We start from the raw sequence: 17,730 nt of genomic DNA on the forward strand, positions 1-17,730 counted from the left end.
ACGCTGACGCCACCCAATGCACACTGCAGCCCCGTGGGGCGCCCACTGATGTGGGCGAAGGGAAAGGTCAGTCTCGCTCTGACACTTGCAAAGGAGTACAGAAGCCCGCACAGTGGACGAATGGACTGCTGATCTACGGGATTTACATTCAGGATTCAGGTCCTTTGTTACGGGACATGAATTTGTCCGTGTTTCTCTCCAGAGAAGACCTGAGACGCGAGGGCTTTGCAGACACTTGTTCTGCAGGTGTGACCCCTACGCTGTTTCCTTTGTGCAACACTAGACTCAGCAAACCACGGGGACGGAGCCTCCTGGTCCTTTGCTGTGGGGGAGGGAGTGAGTGGGACCCCGGGTGGCTGGGAGTGAGTTCGGTTTTTAGAACTGAGGCTCTGCCTTGTTTCCTCAAGCACGTCGTCCTGAAGACGGCCGTGTGGGGTTAGTTGGTTGAGCCATTGGGGGTTGGGGGCCCTGGACACAGCTCCCAAAATTCTCACCCACACTCATTGCCAAGGGCACCTCATGCTGTTTATTTGAAGCTGTCAGGAGGTGAACACCCTTTGGTGCCGCCAGCTGCCCGGGACGGTGCTGAGGAGCTGTGTGGAGGAGCAGTGCCCCCGGCACCGCCGTTCCGCCAGCTGCTGTCCCCCCGTGTCGGCCCTTGGAGGTCCGTTCTGTCGTCGGCCTTATCCACCTATGCCTGCGTCATCATTTAAGTACTATTTCCAATTGGCTTTTTAAAGAAAAGCAAAAGAATTCATTTAAAAAGGGAACTTGATATTGCATGCACAAAAGCAAAACTGATGTCCCCTGACACCCACTGGAAAAACAGCCGCCCTGAACCGGACGACGTGGTTAATGTCTAGTTAGCTGCCCTGCTGACAAAGGTGCTGAGCCTCGGCTGCCCTGCTGTCTCGCCAGCAGGATGGCACTGGTACAGACGTTCCCACTGTGGGAGGCGCCTTGTGATGCCTGATCTGCCCTCTGCACACTCGCCCGACCCCACCGTGCTCCTGGGGAATCCGGACAGAGCACCCCGTGCCCGGCTCTCCCAACATGTCCCTCCTCTTAGCAGCCGAGCCAGACTCTTGCTTAACTGGACCCCCCCCCACGTGTCTCTCCACAGGTCAACGGCAAGGACCTGTCCCGGGCCACGCACGAGCAGGCTGTAGACGCCTTCAGGACGGCGCAGGAGCCCATCGTGGTGCAAGTGCTCAGGAGGACGCCGCGGGCCCGCATGTGCACGCCGGCCCCCGAGGCACAGCTGGTGGACACGGGGACGCAGACCGACATCACCTTCGAGCACATCGTGGCCCTGGCCAAGGTGGCGCCCGCCAGCCCACCCGTGCTGGAGCCCTACCTCCTGGCCGAGGGGTAAGTGACTGGTGTGGCGAGTGTGCGGAGAAGTGTAGGCACCTGGCGCTTCCATCCACGTGCCCAGGAGAGTTCATGGCCTCACAGCTTTTTCCAGGTCACCCACGTCCAACCTTGCTGTTGTTTATAGAGGCAATAAACTGAGTCCTGCTCAAAGCTAGTCTGATACATTAACTAGCCCAAGGTAACCCTGCAGCAATTATTCAAATTATATTCTAAGAACAAAATTTCTTCCTAATGTCATAAAAGTTGTTACAGAATAAAATTTCATCACCACGATTGGCCACGTGGAGGCCCTGAGGCTGGAACCCAGGAACTGTTGGTGGCTTTTCTAGAAACAAAGAGGTGAGGGAGGGCCTGGCCTGTGGCCCTGCTCTTGGGGGGCTCACGTCTGTCCTGGACCCACGTGGGGGTCTGCACGCACACGCGGAGCCCCCATTCCCATTAAACAGCCCTGTGACCACACAGCCCGTCACCGCACAGAGAGCCCAGAGCCCTGGAGCGTCGCCGCCCCCTGGGTTGGCGTGGTTTCATTCCCCTGGGCTTTATTTTCCCTCTGTTAAAATGGGGACAGTAGTGGTAGCTGCCACATGGGAGTGCTGGATCAAGTGGTATAAAGCATGGAAAGTGTTCGGCATGGCGTGTGGTACGCAGCGATTGTCACTAGTTTAGTGGTGGATGTGAAATATTGAGGATAAAAAGAGCGAGAAATTCTCTAAGGTCAGCCACTGGATTAAAAGGATGGCCAGTCCAGTGGAGCCTCCCCGTGGGACGTTGCACATCTCGGGGCAAGACGTCCACTTCCGGCCTCAGCCTAGGGCTGATGTCACTCACTCCTGTCTGTCCCATCTGGCTCCGGGCTCAGGTGAGTCACTCGGTGCGTTATTTCAGGGGCATTTTCAGTCCTCTGGAGAAGCGGAGTGAAACCTGTTAGCAGCTCAGGAGCTGGAGGGACCTGTGTCTCGATCACACAGAAGCTCGCCCTTCACCCTGGGTGTTCATGCTTAGCTGGCATTGGAACTCAGGGCTGCTCAGCTTTACACAGTAAGTGTGGCTGCACCGGCAGCGTGTAAAGCGGAGCACGGTGTGGTCAGACAGCCCCTCAGTGTGCGAGGCAGTGTGCACAGACGGTGTGCTCACCTGTCCCTCACGCCTGTGCATTGGCGGTGCAGGTGCCACTTCTGCTCAGCGGATGACCAGGTCGGAGCCATGATACCGTGTGTCATTCCGGGATTCTGGGGAACTGGCCAAGTCACTGAGTGTGGCCATTCCGATCCGTTCCCTGACGTTACATTCCAAACTGCCTCTCATTACTAATGAGGCCTCCCAGGCTACTCCCGACTCGCAAATGTTGAACTGTCACAGTGACGGGCCTCACAGACCCAGACCCCCAAATTTCCTCTCAAGTCTAGTGCATTTGACATGACTTTCCCCGAGGGGCACTTGAGAAATGTCGGAAGAGTTGCAAGGTCAGGCCTGTCCAGTTCTGGCTGCCAGGTGAAAGGTCAGCAGCAGGTGTGCAGGGATGAAGGGGTGTGGCTGACGCTTACGAGCCAGGCCTTCCAGGAGCACCGTCAGCCTGAGCCCCGTACGTGCAGGCACGGGCCTGGGCACTGGAAAGCCCGCCGTACGAACGAGCACCCGTGTCTGAGCTGTCGTGGCAAAGCCAAGTGCAGGCGGGCAGACGATGTGCCGATCTCTGGGGCAAGAAGGTCTGGGTGCCCAGCTCCCCTTCCTTCCGCGGCTGGCACCTTTCTGCTGCCTGTGCTCCTAGCACTTCAGTCACAGTGTGTCCAGGTGCCGGGCTCTGTGAACTGTCACATGTTGTACTGAAGTGACCCACGCTCCGTTCTCCTGGTAGTGTGTGTGTGTGTGTGTGTGTGTGTACATATGCGTGTGCACACATGCATGTGTGCGAGTGTGTGCACGCACATGTGTGCATTTGTATTTGTGTGTGTGTGTGTGTGTAGCTACATTACATGCACATGCACACTGGGTTTAATAACAAACATATTTCTTCTGGACACGGTCAAAACAGTTTGAGAAGACAGACAGCATGGCAGGGTGGGCCCAGCAGGCTGAGTGTTCCCTTTTTCTCCCAGATACAATGTAACTGAAGCAGCAAGTGGTAAAGGCCAGTCTGTCTCCCATGCAGCTTAGAAGTTGGTCGTGGTGACCCGCATGGCGAGGCAGCGGGACTGTCACTGGGAACAGCACAGCGGTCGCATTCGAGCCCTTCCTGGCAGCCGATGTCAGCAGTGGGGGAGATGTGATGGGGAGGTCCTGACCAGAGAGTGTGAGCGGTGACAAGGCTGCCACCTGCCGCGCAGGCCCTCGGTCAGGGTGGCGGACAGGTGGCGCCTTCACGGTCCTCCGTGTCTTCGCAGGCTTCCCTGTGCCCACGGATACTACGACCCCAGCGACTACATCGGCGGTGCCCAGCAGGACCTGGACAGGGAGGAGCTGGAGCTGGAGGTAGGACGGCGCCCTGGGCGTGCCGCGGGGCTCCCGTTAGGAAACGCAAGTGCTCAGTAAGCGTGAACTGAGCTGCGGGTGTTTATGAAATACCTGCGGTGGGTGGGTGTCTTTCAGAAGAACCACTTCCGGCTGCTTGAAAGGCGTTCGAGCTTTCCTTCCCTTCCACCGCAGAGCTCGACGATCAGATCCCCAAGCAGAAATGTGGGCTTTTTATTTAAATTGTTGAGGGGACAGGGTGGAAAGTCCCGTAGGACCTGTGAAGTCACAGCCTCCGCCCGCCCAGCACGTTCCCTAGTGGGGGTCAGCGCCTCCCCGCTCACACTTGTTTTCACTTTCTATGCACATGCTCAACAACAGGTGACAAAGTGTTAAAGTGGACACTGCCCACCCCCGACAACAGAAGGTTTCACCCACTGGTTCCTTGTACAGGTTTTCTGACACTGATCTTGAGGAGTGAAGAATCCATTGCTCTCTGTGTCCCTTGAGGCCAGGAATGACTCAGGATTCCAGATGCCGCATGTCACACCGGCCTCTGAGATGTAAAGCGTTTAGAGGACACCAGTCCACAGACTTCTACTCCTCGTTTTCCTTTTACTGAGAGTGATAGAAAATAGAGAGAAATCAACTTTTAGGATCATTTATACTTGTGGGAAAACTGTTTCATATTTCAGTGAGTTTTAAAAAATACGAGAGCAGTTTTTGGAAACTGATTTTGCAGAATGGGTGATAGGGTGCCTTTTGAAAAGCTACCTGACACTGAGAGGTAAATGTTTCGGCACAATCCAAATCCAGTAACAGCTCATTCAGTTTCATGGCCAGCCGTTGTGTCATCTCCACGCCGCCATGCTTCTGAGGCTGGTAAGTGCTCACGTGGCATAGGTCCCTTTGCAGGGACAGGAAGAGTAGAAGACAGCTAACAGATAGATAATAGAAGACAGCTCAAGCATTCCTTCAAAGGCACCAAGTTTTTGTTCCAAAACAGAAGACGACAGTCGTATAAGCAGATGGCCCTTCCCTGGCCGCTCACCCACAGCCCACGCTGGGCACTAGAGCCATGGCTGACCCAATGGTGACAAGTTTTTGAAAATGTGAATTTCCTCTGGTGCATATGGTCTAAACTGGAACTAGTTATTCTACCGTATAGATAGGATGGCTGCTGTCCATGGACCCGGGCACTTGCATTCCAACACCTGCCCCAGGAAACGCAGCCTTGTGCCTTTCAGAAAATTAAGGATTCTGCCTGTTATTTTCAATGTGCCATCTCCCCAACGGCAGGACTAGTTCATGGAGCAGCCAGTGACTCCCCCAGGGCACTTGTCCTCTAAGTTGTTAATACACGGTGTTTGCAAAGGGGATTCCAAGGTCAAGAAAATGTCAGGTTGAACAGAAGTAAACAGATTTCTTTCCTACAGGACATTCAGAATCTCGAATGTGTAAATTAGCATGTAAATTAGCATGTAAATTAGCATGTAAATGACCAGGGGGAGGGGCCACAGGGGGCAGAATTACCCCGACAGACCCAGTCATTTGCTGCAGGAACTGCTCTCTGGCCACGTGCCTGTTAATATGTCCCGAGTCTAGAGTTCTTTGGAGCAGTGCTTTGCAAGAAGGGCTGTGACCTCTGCAGGACCACACTGCTTTTAATGTAACTATAATGTGACAAAGTTGGCATCTTCAAACAGCCACAATTTCTCAGGAGCTAGGTTCACGGGAGTGTGTAGACTGTACATCTTAAGTCTTTAGTTAAACTTGCCATTATAGCCTTGGGGTCCAAGTTCCATTTCAGTTCCCAGCACCTTTGAGAATCCGATGGCAGTTGTGGCCTCTCTCTAGAAAATTGTTCCTGTCTCATTTCTGGGGGGTCACTGAGCACCCACACTCTGCCATTTGACCCATTCTGCCCTACAATTTGTTGCCATGTCTGAATACCAGCCAAGCCATTGTTTGCTTTGTAGTTCCCTTTAACTCATTTGAAATAAGACAAACTTATCTTAAAGGGAACACTGTACCACTGCCTCAGGCGGAAATCAGCATCAGTTGCCATGAACAGAAGGTGCGGCCACACGTTAAATACAGTGGACTCAGGCCTCGCTGTTACACCCTGGGGCCTGGGGTTGGGTCTCCGCTGCCTCCGGCTCCGTGTCCTGCCCTAAGGACATTAGGTAGTAGGGAGGAAGTGAAGGAAGCATGAAGACCAGCCTCAACCGAGCCTTTCTCGAGGACGAGGGGACTTCCTCAGTGAGCACCAGCAGGACCCCTCGTGTGTGGTGTTGGGGGGCCCACGCCGCGCCTAGAGCCTTGCTGCTGGTGTGTGCGGGGCCAGTGGGATCGCTGGGACGTGGCAGCGACGCAAAGCCGAGCCTCAGACCTGTGGGTCAGAGTCTGCATTTCAACAGCATCCACAGGTGGCGTCACGTCCGAGGAGCCCTGCCCAGAGGCCCAGGCCCAGGTGAAGGAGTCCGAGCTCCCACTTGCTCTCCTTGCCATGGGTCACCCCGACGACGTTTGGTGACTGTACTTTGGTCAGTGTAGACTTGTGCCTCTGAGCCTCTGATGTCACCCTCGCTGTCACGCAGAGCTGGAAAGGCCTCGGCCCCTGTAGGCATGCAACACTGAGCTGGGACTTTGTTCTTTTCATTAACGCAAAGCAGAGACCAAGAGTCAAGTATGGAGAACATCAGTCGGTTTCTGTTTAGACTCTGATGCCAACAGCTCCACGTGCACCTCACTCTCGTGCCTGCCCACCAGCTTTGGCTGAGCGTGTGCCCCTGAAGGTGCCGTTTGGCACCAGACATGCACATCAGCGTGTCACCTGCCCCCACGGGGCTCGTGTTCCTGAGGCTGAGCAGCCAGTAGGCCGGTAGGCAGGCACTTTCATTTCCTCAAAAACCAAACCATGGCTGGTGCCCATCTCTAGCTCTTTAGGGCGGCCATCACGTAGCACGAGGAATCCAATGCACCTTTTGCCTATAGATGTCCCCAGGTGATTTCTGTTAATCAAGCCACCTGGTGGTTCTGGAGGGACGGCCTGTCCTGAGCCCCGTGTGAGACGCCGTAGCCACTCTCCAGGAGGGCCGGTGGCCATGTGTTCTTCCAGGAGTGCCCCGATCGAAGCTATGTCTCTGAGAGGTGGCCTCGGCAGTTCAAGGTTTCCAGACAAACCCCCGTGCTGAGGACCCAGTTTTCGGGGAGACTGGCACCCTGCTCCCACGACATTTCTTAGGATAATCAGCAGTCTTTCTGCCAGCTTCCATCATGTTATTACCCACTCTGGGGTTAGGTGATAGAAGCAGCAGGCTTGTTTCGAGTTAGGCGGTCAGTCTCAACACCCCACTTGCCATCGAAGCTGAAGACCAGCATCTGCACCTTTCAGAAAATGGATGTTACATCAGCGAGAGGCGTATGAGTACGTCGGGATGTCCTGGAAGCAAAGGCACAGAGGAAAACAGATGCCCTCGCTTGTAAAGCACACGAAATGACCGTATTTCCGTGGGTGTCAAAGCCTGTTACTGTGGAGCTCCTCGAGGTAAGAAGATTGTGCCACATACACCCAAGGGCTGAGCAGCCAAGTCATTGCCCAGAAGCCTTTGGGGACTGAACACCAGCTCTGCATCTGCAGACAAGTCACAGAGAAAGCAGACGTCCGACAGAAGCCTTTTCCTTTGTCTACGGTCTGAATCTCCCAGTTCTTCGCTGGCAGCACCCTAGGCAGACAGCAGGAACCTGTGTTGGACCCTGGTGACGTGACTCAGACCTGAATGGACAGGGAGGCTGCAGCTTCAGGGGTGGTGATGCTCTCCTCATCTGGCTGCGCAGAGTCACCTGCGCAGGGCACAGCGGTTGGGTTGTCCTGGAGATGACTGGCCCCAACCAGCTGACATATGCTGCTTCAGCGTCGAGGCACAGCTCAGCCCCGATCCCAGACCTCCCTGGCCAGCCCTGCGCTCACTGAGGCAGCTCCTCACCACTCTCCGGGTGTCGTGGGGACTTTGCTATGTTTCTTCCACCTGCTCCCATCTCAGCCTGCGTGGCACTTCCCCAGGACTCTTGCACAGCTCAGCCTAGCTCGGCCTTTTGTCTGTATGTCACCTCCAGAGAAGGTGGGCCCCTCTCTGTGAAGCACCCCGACCCCACAGTGCCATTTCCTAACTGTGGTCTGGCTCCCTGAGTGGAATCCAAGCTCCAGGACAGCTGGGCTCTGTTGCATTCCTCCTGCCTAGACAGAGCCTGGCGTGTAATGGGCCCCAGTAAATATTGTTGAATGAAGGAGTAAGTGCCTTCTTACCCTACCCCAAATATAAGGTCTGGGAAGGGAAACGCAGTCTTTTTAGAGGCATCTCTGCACCCCACATAGCACCATGCATAGCGGTAGAAAGCGTCAAGATACGTTTAACGAAACGTGTACAACAGTCCTGGACCAATAAGTAAAGAGTTATGCTCCAATGAACAGTCCTCGCAGAGGCAGATAAGCCATCGGAGTCTCCGGGAATCCTCTGATTAAAGTGGCTGCCAGTGAAACAGAAAGCTTGAATCATCTAGGTAGAATGGCCCCTTAATTCTTTTAATTGCACTATCATTTCAATTCCATCTGAAATGTCAGGCTTAGTTGTTCATTTTTATCCAGCAGCCCATCTAGATAGTAAGCAACAGGACACCATGGTGCGAGCTGCAGTCCAGAGGATGCTGGTGCATTATTCACGCCAGTGTGATTAATGGGCCTTGAAACCTTATCTCCATCATCCCAGATACATAGGCATTGACAGCCGCTATGCTCTCTGTGGTGTGTAGGGCTGCGCGTCCAGAGTCAGGATGAAAGGCTGAGAATTTACAAAACACCCAATAACTTGGGGGAACTGTCATTTCCACTGAGCCCCAGATACGGTGTCTGGTTATAAGACTGTAGAATAGCTGAGAAGTTGCAGAGAAGCGGCACCAAGCCCACCTTCCAGTCGGGTCTGTCTCCCGCCTGAACTCGGGCTCATTCACTCCGGCTCACTGAGCAGCTGCTGGGCGTGAGCGTAAGGCAGACACTGCTTTCCCACCCCCTTCACTATTTGGCGTCTGCTGCCTGTGAACTTGGCATGAGCTCTACAGATCCGGAAAGCAGCAGCTCGTACACTGTGGGTTGTCAGGAGCTTCTGAGGACCTTCGACGGCTCGCCCTTTGCTTAACCATCAGCAGCCGGGCTCTGCCACGTCTCGTTGACTCACCCTCGGAAGCTGAGTGGCCCCCATTAAGTTATTCTGTGTGCCTTCTAAATGAGGTCTTCCCCGCTTTGGTTTAGAGTTCCAAAGAAGATCCAGACAATGCGAGAAAAGTCTGAAGCCTACACCTTCCCATCTGCCGTCGATATCACGTGGGCACCAGAACTCTAGACACCCTTTTGCTTCATGACTCGAAATGGGCTTCGCCCGAATCTGCTCACCCAGGACCACGCGTCTCTTTTAAAACCAGACTATTTCGAAGCTACAGCTGCTCCCAGAGGACTGCCCTGCACTGGGCCACACTCCCGTCGTGCCTCTCGTCCACACCAAGGACGCAGTGTCAGCTTTGCAAGGTTTAAGTCAAGTCCAGCCAAAGAGAATGTGACTGTCCCCATGAGTGTCCCCCAGGAGAATTTGCAATGGGAGTTAAAGTGTTGGGCCCACGTCGTTGTGCTACAGTAAGGATATGTGTTCCTGGAATCCCAGCAACTGGAAACACACCTCTTCTCTCCTGTGCAAAATGTCATGAGGGCCTGGACCACCATGTGTCGTGGGGAACACATTCCCACGCAGGACGTAGGGGTGGTATGTTACTAATTTGTTACCCATATATGGGGTTAATGGGAGCCTCTAAAGTGTGTCAGTAAGGAAAGTGTAAGAAGACATGGTCCTTGTATCAACTATCAGTGATTCATGTGAAAATATTTTAAAACAAGTGTTTTAGGAATCTCTTTGGTTACACCTGACATTTTGTTCCAAGAAGTTTTCTCTCTAGTTATAAAAGTAATACAGATTTGTTGGGAGAACTGGCAGATTTGGAAAGGAAACAGAAAGTCATCTCTTCGGTAGCAACATGAACTAATGTCCACTTTTACAGCTTGATAGTTCTCCAAATATCTATCAATCAAAGAATTGACAAAAACTAGATTAGAAAGTGAAATTCTCCCTTTTGCAAATCAAATTCACCCTTTTGCAAATCAAATTCACCTTTTGCAAATCAAATTCACCCTTTTGCAAATCAAATTCACCTTTTGCAAATCAAATTCACCCTTTTGCAAATCAAATTCACCCTTTTGCAAATCAAATTCACCCTTTTGCAAATCAAATTCACCTTTTGCAAATCAAATTCACTTTTTGCAAATCAAATTCACCTTTTGCAAATCAAATTCACCCTTTTGCAAATCAAATTCACCCTTTTGCAAATCAAATTCACCCTTTTGCAAATCAAATTCACCTTTTGCAAATCAAATTCACCCTTTTGCAAATCAAATTCACCTTTTGCAAATCAAATTCACCCTTTTGCAAATCAAATTCACCCTTTTGCAAATCAAATTCACCCTTTTGTAAATCAAATTCATCCCTTTGCAAATCAAATTCACCTTTTGCAAATCAAATTCACCCTTTTGTAAATCAAATTCACCCCTTTGCAAATCAAATTCACCTTTTGCAAATCAAACTCACCCTTTTGTAAATCAAATTCACCCCTTTGCAAATCAAATTCACCTTTTGCAAATCAAATTCACCCCTTTGCAAATCAAATTCACCATTTTGAAGTCCAAATTCACCCTTCTGCCATCCAAATTCACCTTTTGCAAATCAAATTCACCCTTTTGTAAATCAAATTCACCCCTTTGCAAATCAAATTCACCTTTTGCAAATCAAATTCACCTTTTAGCAAATCAAATTCACCCTTTTGTAAATCAAATTCATCCCTTTGCAAATCAAATTCACCATTTTGAAGTCCAAATTCACCCTTCTGCAATCCAAATTCACCGTTTGCAAATCAAATTCATCCCTTTGCAAATCAAATTCACCCTTTTGCACTCAAAATTAACCCTCTTGCAAATCAAATTCACCCCTTTGCAAATCAAATTCACCCTTTTGCAAAGCAAATTCACCCCTTACAAATCAAGTTCACCCTTTTGCAAAGCAAATTCACCCCTTACAAATCAAGTTCACCCTTTTGCAAATCAGATTCATCCTTTTGCAGATCCAATTTTTCCACAAAAATCTTTTCTTAGTCTTTGTAATAAAAATAAATGCAATGTTAAGTTAGTGTTACAATTAAACTTGTTTTTACGTGTATTTAATAATAAATATAAAATACTTATTTAATATCAGAAATACTTATTTACTTATAGCTTCATCTACACAGTTCTCCTGCTGCTGTTCTTGGTATTTTCAGATACATATTTATAAAATAATTCTGACAATCTGTAGGAGTAATAGTTGCAACAGAATGATTAATATCTACTAAATGTTCATGGTTTGATGGATCAGCCAAAATATTTCTTGCGCAGTACTTAATTTTTTAAAAACGAAGGTGCAATCAAAATATAATACACCAGATCGTGTTACTGTACCAATGGTGAGAGGGCGAAATGTTTCTCTAATCGCAGCAATAAACATTCAGGGAATGGTGTGGCCTGAAGTAATCGCATGTTCTACAGTACAAATAGTTTTGGGGAATTTCTTCAGAGGTTATTGCAGAAATTGGATGAAGATAACCTGGAGAAAGTGTGGTTTGTTTTGGACAATGTAAGCCTCCACAAAACCCAGGAATTACCATTTCTCCGAAAATAAGACCTAGCTGGACAATCAGCTCTACTGTGTGTTTTGGAGCAAAAATTAATATAAGGCCTGGTTTTATTTTACTATAAGACTGGGTTTTTAAAGTAAGAATATAATACATAATGTAATAATGTAATATAAGATAATATAATACAGTGATACCTCGGTTTTTTTTAATGTAATCCATTCTGGAAGACTGAGTTCTGAAACTTTTGAAAACAGCCAACAGCTAGGTCTCAGCATCTTGCACTCAGCGGAAGCTGTGTGATACGTTCGACTTCTGAGACATGTTCGAAACTAAAGCATTTACTTCTGGGTTTACGGTATTCGTAAACCAAATGTTCGTCAACGGAGTCATTCAAAAACTGAGGTACTACTGTATAATACCGGGTCTTATTTTACTATAAGACCGGGTCTTATATTAATTTTTGCTTCAAAAGATGCCTTAGAGCTAATTGTCTGGCTAGGTCTTATTTTTGGGTAAACATGGTATGATATCTCATTGGTCAGACAAGATATACTTTATTATTTCTACCACCATACTTTCCAATGATGAACCCCACTGAAAAAGCTTTTTCAAAAATTAAGTTCTGCACAAAAAATATTTTGGTTTATCCATCAAGCCATCAACCGTTAGTAGATGTTATTAATCATTCCATTGCAACTATTACTCCTACAGATTGTCATAATTATTTTATTAATATGTATCTGAAAATACCGTGAGCGGTGGCAGGAGAAGCGACGAAGCTGTAAGTAAATAAGTATTTTCTGTTTATTATTAAATACATTCAATAAAATGTTTAACTTTAACAACGTTGGATTTATTTTTATTACAAATAATAAGAAAATGTTTTTGTGGTAAAATTTCCTCTGCAAAAGGATGAATTTGATTTGAAAAGGGTGAATTGGGAGTGCAAAATCTGTATCGCAGCTGTTGGGGGAAGCATTCATTGCATAGTCAGTCACGTTACCCTCCTTTCTTGGGTCAATGTGTGTGTGTCATCTGTTTGTAAGTATTAAAGCAAAACAATGTGAAATAATCTAACCAAACACACTGGAGACATTTATAGTCCAATGGCTGGATGGTTTGGTGTATGGAAATATTCTAGATTGTGGCAGACATTGAAAGAATGCTTCTTAAAGGCCCCCTACCCCTGAAGTCTTGATGCTGAGTGACATATGGGTAATTTTTCTTTTGAGGGAATCAATAAAATAACTATTTTCAAAATGACTTTATATTAACTGAAAGGGCAGAAATGCCTTGGGCATTGATCCCACGTCCGTAATAATTTTTGTTTAGTAAGTTAACCACTCTCCATAGCTGATTGTCAAGAAATTCAGTGCATCATTTAAACAAAATATTTATAAAGTATTTGCAGTCCTCCCGGTGGCCACCGCCTACGGGAGCCTCACTGGGCATGGCCTTTCTTTGTCAGGAAGTGGACCTCTGCAGGACAAACAGCCAGGATAAGCTGGGCCTCACCGTGTGCTACCGGACGGATGACGAAGACGACTTAGGGATTTATATAAGTGAGGTATGGAGGCCAGCTTCTTATAACTATCATATCAAGACCAAAAGACGTGTTTTTGTTTCATGTGTTAACCAACCTTAACCCTGGCTCTTTGAGAATACTTTGGGAAGAGACAGACAGATTTCTCTGTCCCCTTCATCACACTCCACGGAGTTCCATCCTTAATGGGGGGTTAAGTTATAATATCAGCACAGTCAGTGAAATTGCCCTTCAGAAGCCTACAAATGGGCCACAAAATGGAGCCGTTTGCATGATTTGCATGTTCCAGCCTGAGGGAACAGCACGCACACACTTCCTCCCATCTCAGGTCCACTGACTGGTGTGGTGGATGGACTCTTACTCTTTTCAAAGTATTTCTTTCTCTCTTTTCCTCTTGGTAGAGTGTGTGTAGTTGAATCCATGTATGTAAAGTGCAACTTCACAGTACGTAGCTGGAGGCTGTTTTAATCTTCCTGCTAACTGCAGTGTGGACACTGTGCCAAGCACAGAACCCCAAGGGTGTCAGGAAGTAAATTCTGTCTCTATGGGATGAGCCAAGAGCTGTGTCTGCTGGCCTTAATAATTACCCTCTGGACAGACGTGGTCCACCAAGCTGCATTTGGGGGCATCTTTCCTGTACTCCAGCCAACTTGTCTCAGTTGCATTCCATTTCCAAGTTATTTTCCAACATTTACTAGTGGTTGGTAAAATAATCAAGGCGTGGCTGCCAGTCCGCGTAATGAAGGCTGCCCTGTAGCGCGTTCCTCGTCGCACTTGGACACTCAGTGCTGTGCCCGAAGTCTGCTGCCTGCCACACGCGGCCTGCCAGGGCTGTGGTCCTACAGCTCGGAAGGAGTCAGGCCATCCCTGTCTGCGTCTCTGCATGACACCAGGTCTCCTCTGTCGGTATGGAACAAAACCATAGGGACGAGCATGACAGTGTCAGATGTGCCTCAGGGAACGCTGTTACTGTCGTTATGTTGAGTTACCCACCTGGTGCTGACACTTTCACTGTACATTTCAGATCGATCCTAACAGCATCGCAGCCAAGGACGGCCGCATCCGAGAAGGAGACCGCATTATCCAGGTGGGTTGACATCCGACCGTGGCCTTGTCGTCCCCTGCCCTTCACTAAAGCACACACTGGTTCCAATACAGCTCTCGGGATGAAGAGCAGGGATCCCAAAGTTGTATCTGTGGTCAGGCCAGACAAATTAGCAAGTGAAGCACGAGCTCTGGACGGTGACGCACAAAGGGGGTGTTGGGGACTGAGGCAGGTCCGCTGCCCAGCACCCCACAGTATGAGCCAGCTCACCTCCTCTTCTTCGATTCTCTTTGGGCCAGAGACAACACACGAGGGAGTCGAAGCCTGCCAACGATGTGACTTGCGGACCAGACTCATTTAGAGTGCTCTGAAGGATTAATTTTGGGCCAAGTGTTTCAAGTTTGGTCTGATCTTTATAATGGGAACATCTCTGGCAAATTTAGCAAAATGGATCAGAAGTCTTTCAAATCCTGTGACTCGGCATTTAAGCATTATATGGAATGGCTTCTCAGGGTACTTGCTTTCCTTCTAGCCCTGTTGCTGTTTTACATTAAAGTGAGACCGTTTCTCTCTCGGGGCCTCTTTTTCAAGTCACAGAAATCGAGGTTCTTTGGTTCATTGTGTCCCACAAGCTTAGCTCTGCCTCTTCTCATTTCCGACACACTTTGTGTATAGCTATCATTCCAGTCCTCACCATGAGTGATTTTGATCTTTTTTCCATTGCTTATTCTAATTTCCTCAGCCTTCAACCCAGACATCAGCTGTCCCTCAGCTTCACTCCCGAAGGTTTTGAACTCTTAGCTGTGCTGCCTTTTTTGGTTGCTATTGTTTTCCAGTCACATGTACTATAGTGCAGGGAGGTGCTGGGTCCCCGACATGGCCCTCTGTGCTCCATTGGGTCCACTGGGCCTCAGTGACCCCATTTCTCCTTGGTCACCAAGATCCATTATCCCAAGTGGTGGAGTCACCGCTTTGCTGCCTGTTGGTTTAAGGAGTTGGTGGAAGACTCACCACCCCCCCCCCCCCGCTCAGTGGGAGCATCCCGGGGGCCCCTGCAGGAATGGCCCACCTGGGACTGAAACCTGCAGACCAGGAAAAGGAGCAAAAATCCTGCAAGAAGGTTATCTGGTGTGATGGTGAGAGCCCCTCCCACTGGCCTCTGTCCCACCTAAAGAAGTTAAAAAAATGCCCAAGTGGGGACACAAACCACCTTGCATAATTCCATTTCCTTCTCTCCCCTCAACTTCCACAGTGTTCCCATCAAACTTGTTGCTTCTTCACCCATATTATTGGAAAATACCTGTAATAATGCTGTACTACCTCCATTTGTACTCCTGCCTGAGTATTCTGCCTGATGAAATTGCGCAGATGTCCCTTCTTCCCACACTGCGATTTTGCCCAGTGCTGCCTCCTGGGGTCCCAGCCACCCCTGTTCTCATGGCTTGTACTTTACACTCGCCTTGGACACCCACAAGGTCCCCTCCCGGGCCAGAGACTGCACCAACATCAGCATTCTTTTCACGTTGGATGGAAGCTCTCTGTTGGGGCTGCAAGTGGATGACAGACACGGGCCTGCAGCAGGACACAATGGTCCTGCATGAGCGGATTGATGCACTGTCCACCCCTCACCTCCTCCTGTCTTTCAGATTAATGGGCTGGACGTGCAGAACCGGGAAGAGGCCGTGGCTCTCCTGACCAGTGACGAACACAAGAGTGTTTCCCTGCTCATTGCAAGGCCCGAACTCCAGGTGAGTCAGCTTCCTGCCCATGAGGCTGGGTCTGACTTTCCAGACCAAACCCAAGCTCCTGTAAGACACCGCCCGGTGTCATCCGACCTTGAAGGCACTGTGTGCCACCCTGAGATGGCGGTGTCACGCTGGAGCTCAGCACGTTTTCTGGTTTAACCTTTACGGGTGGCACGGACGGCGGCCCAGCAGGCTCGTTAATGCAGGGATCTGATGAAGGAGAAGGGAAGTCTATGGGATGGAAACACAGCCAGGGTCATGACCGTCCCGAGGTGACGTCCTGGGGCCTGGCAGGTGCCCCAGCCGAGCTGCGTGTGCATTGTTCACAGGTGCAGAGTGCAGGGCGTGTGCAGTGGTGACAACAGTTAATAGCACTGTACTGACTACTGGAAATTGGCTAGAAGAGTGAATTTCAGGTGCTTTCATCACACACACAAAACCAGTCCCTCCGAGATGATGTTAATTAGCTTGCCTAATCGTTTCATTATGGGAATATATGTCAAATCATGATGTCTACCTTAAACGTAATACAACGTTTATTTTTTTAATGAAACATTGGTCCATAAACTTTGTTTTAAAATGAAAATAGAAGGCCACATTTGACACGAGGGCTGTAGATCGAGACGCAGTAGTTCTCTTTTACGGGGAGGGGGCCGCTAAGCTCAGCGTGCGCGGAGCCGGCTGGACCCATTCCACGTGGGTGGCAGACGCGGGCCGAGGGGCGTCAGCAGTGAAGGTGAACGGGCAGACACCGGCGTGGGGCGGGCGCCTTTTCTGACATGTCGCAAAACAAGTCGTGTTGCCCTGGAAATATTCTTCCCAAGGAAGTGTGTTTTCTTAAAATACGTAATTAAATGAAAGCGAGGGGCTGTGTTGTGAGGCGTGTTGGCTGCGGCTTCTCCGCAGCTGGACGAGGGCTGGATGGACGACGACAGGAACGAGCTTCTGGACGAGCTGCAGCTGGAGGAGCAGCACCTGGACGCCCTGCGGCTCGCGGCGCGCGCGCTGCCCCAGGTGAGGCCCGGGCCTGAGCGCCCACGCGGGGCGGCGCCTGGGGAGCGAGCCGGGGGGCGCGCGGGACGCGGACACCGCGGGGCGGGGGCGACACTCCCGTGGCTCGGGGCGGCCGCCGGGCGCCACCGCGCGCTGTCCCCACCGTCGCCGAGGCAGCGCCGCCTGCCGGCCGCGGCCCCGGGGGTGGCGTCGTCGCGGGCGGTGCGCGGCCCTGTCCCCGCCCTGACGCCGCCGTCGCTTCCCCTGTGCAGAAGGCGCACGAGGAGGACGGCGGCACCACGGACACGGCCACCGTGCTGTCCGCGCAGCACGAGAAGGACAGCGGCGTGGGCCGCACCGACGACAGCACGCGCAACGACGAGAGCTCGGAGCCGGAGCACAGCGGCGACCGGGCCCCGAGCCCCGCGGCCGCGCACGACGACGGCCCCGCGGGCGGGCTGGACGCGGAGCTGCGGCGCCTGAGCCGGGAGCTGCGCGGCGTGGAGCTCGAGTGCCTGGGGCTGGTGCGCGCGCGGCGGGCCGCCTGGATGCTGCCGGACAGCGGCTTCCGCAACTACAACACGAGCGCCGACGGCCGGCGGCCCGCGCTGGCCGACATCACCGAGCTGCCGGAGCGCGGCGACAAGGACAGCTCGAGCGCCTACAACACGGGCGAGACGGACGCGTCCCCCGACGGCTCGCTGCGCAGGGCGGCGGACGGCGGCCCCGCGGCCCCCACGGACGCCCCCGAGGCGGGGCCCGCGCCCGTCCCCGCGCACGCGCCCGTCCCCGCCCCCACCCCCGCGCCCGGC

The 17,730-nt window shown here is 51.0% G+C and overlaps 1 protein-coding gene across 1 annotated transcript in view; it reads left to right on the plus strand.

Moving 5' to 3' along the window:
- The window catches only part of PDZRN3 (PDZ domain containing ring finger 3), a 148,369-nt gene that overhangs the window by 129,274 nt on the left and 1,365 nt on the right, over positions 1–17,730 (plus strand). The window contains exons 4-10 of the mRNA XM_081072855.1: positions 1,124–1,371; positions 3,759–3,846; positions 13,061–13,159; positions 14,160–14,222; positions 15,827–15,928; positions 16,832–16,939; positions 17,191–17,703. Coding sequence (XP_080928981.1) covers positions 1,124–1,371; positions 3,759–3,846; positions 13,061–13,159; positions 14,160–14,222; positions 15,827–15,928; positions 16,832–16,939; positions 17,191–17,703 — 1,221 coding nt within the window. The remainder of the gene's footprint in view (positions 1–1,123; positions 1,372–3,758; positions 3,847–13,060; positions 13,160–14,159; positions 14,223–15,826; positions 15,929–16,831; positions 16,940–17,190; positions 17,704–17,730) is intronic.

The sequence above is a fragment of the Rhinolophus hipposideros genome (genome assembly GCF_964194185.1).
Source record: "Rhinolophus hipposideros genome assembly, chromosome: 14".
NCBI classification, from domain to species: domain Eukaryota; kingdom Metazoa; phylum Chordata; class Mammalia; order Chiroptera; family Rhinolophidae; genus Rhinolophus; species Rhinolophus hipposideros.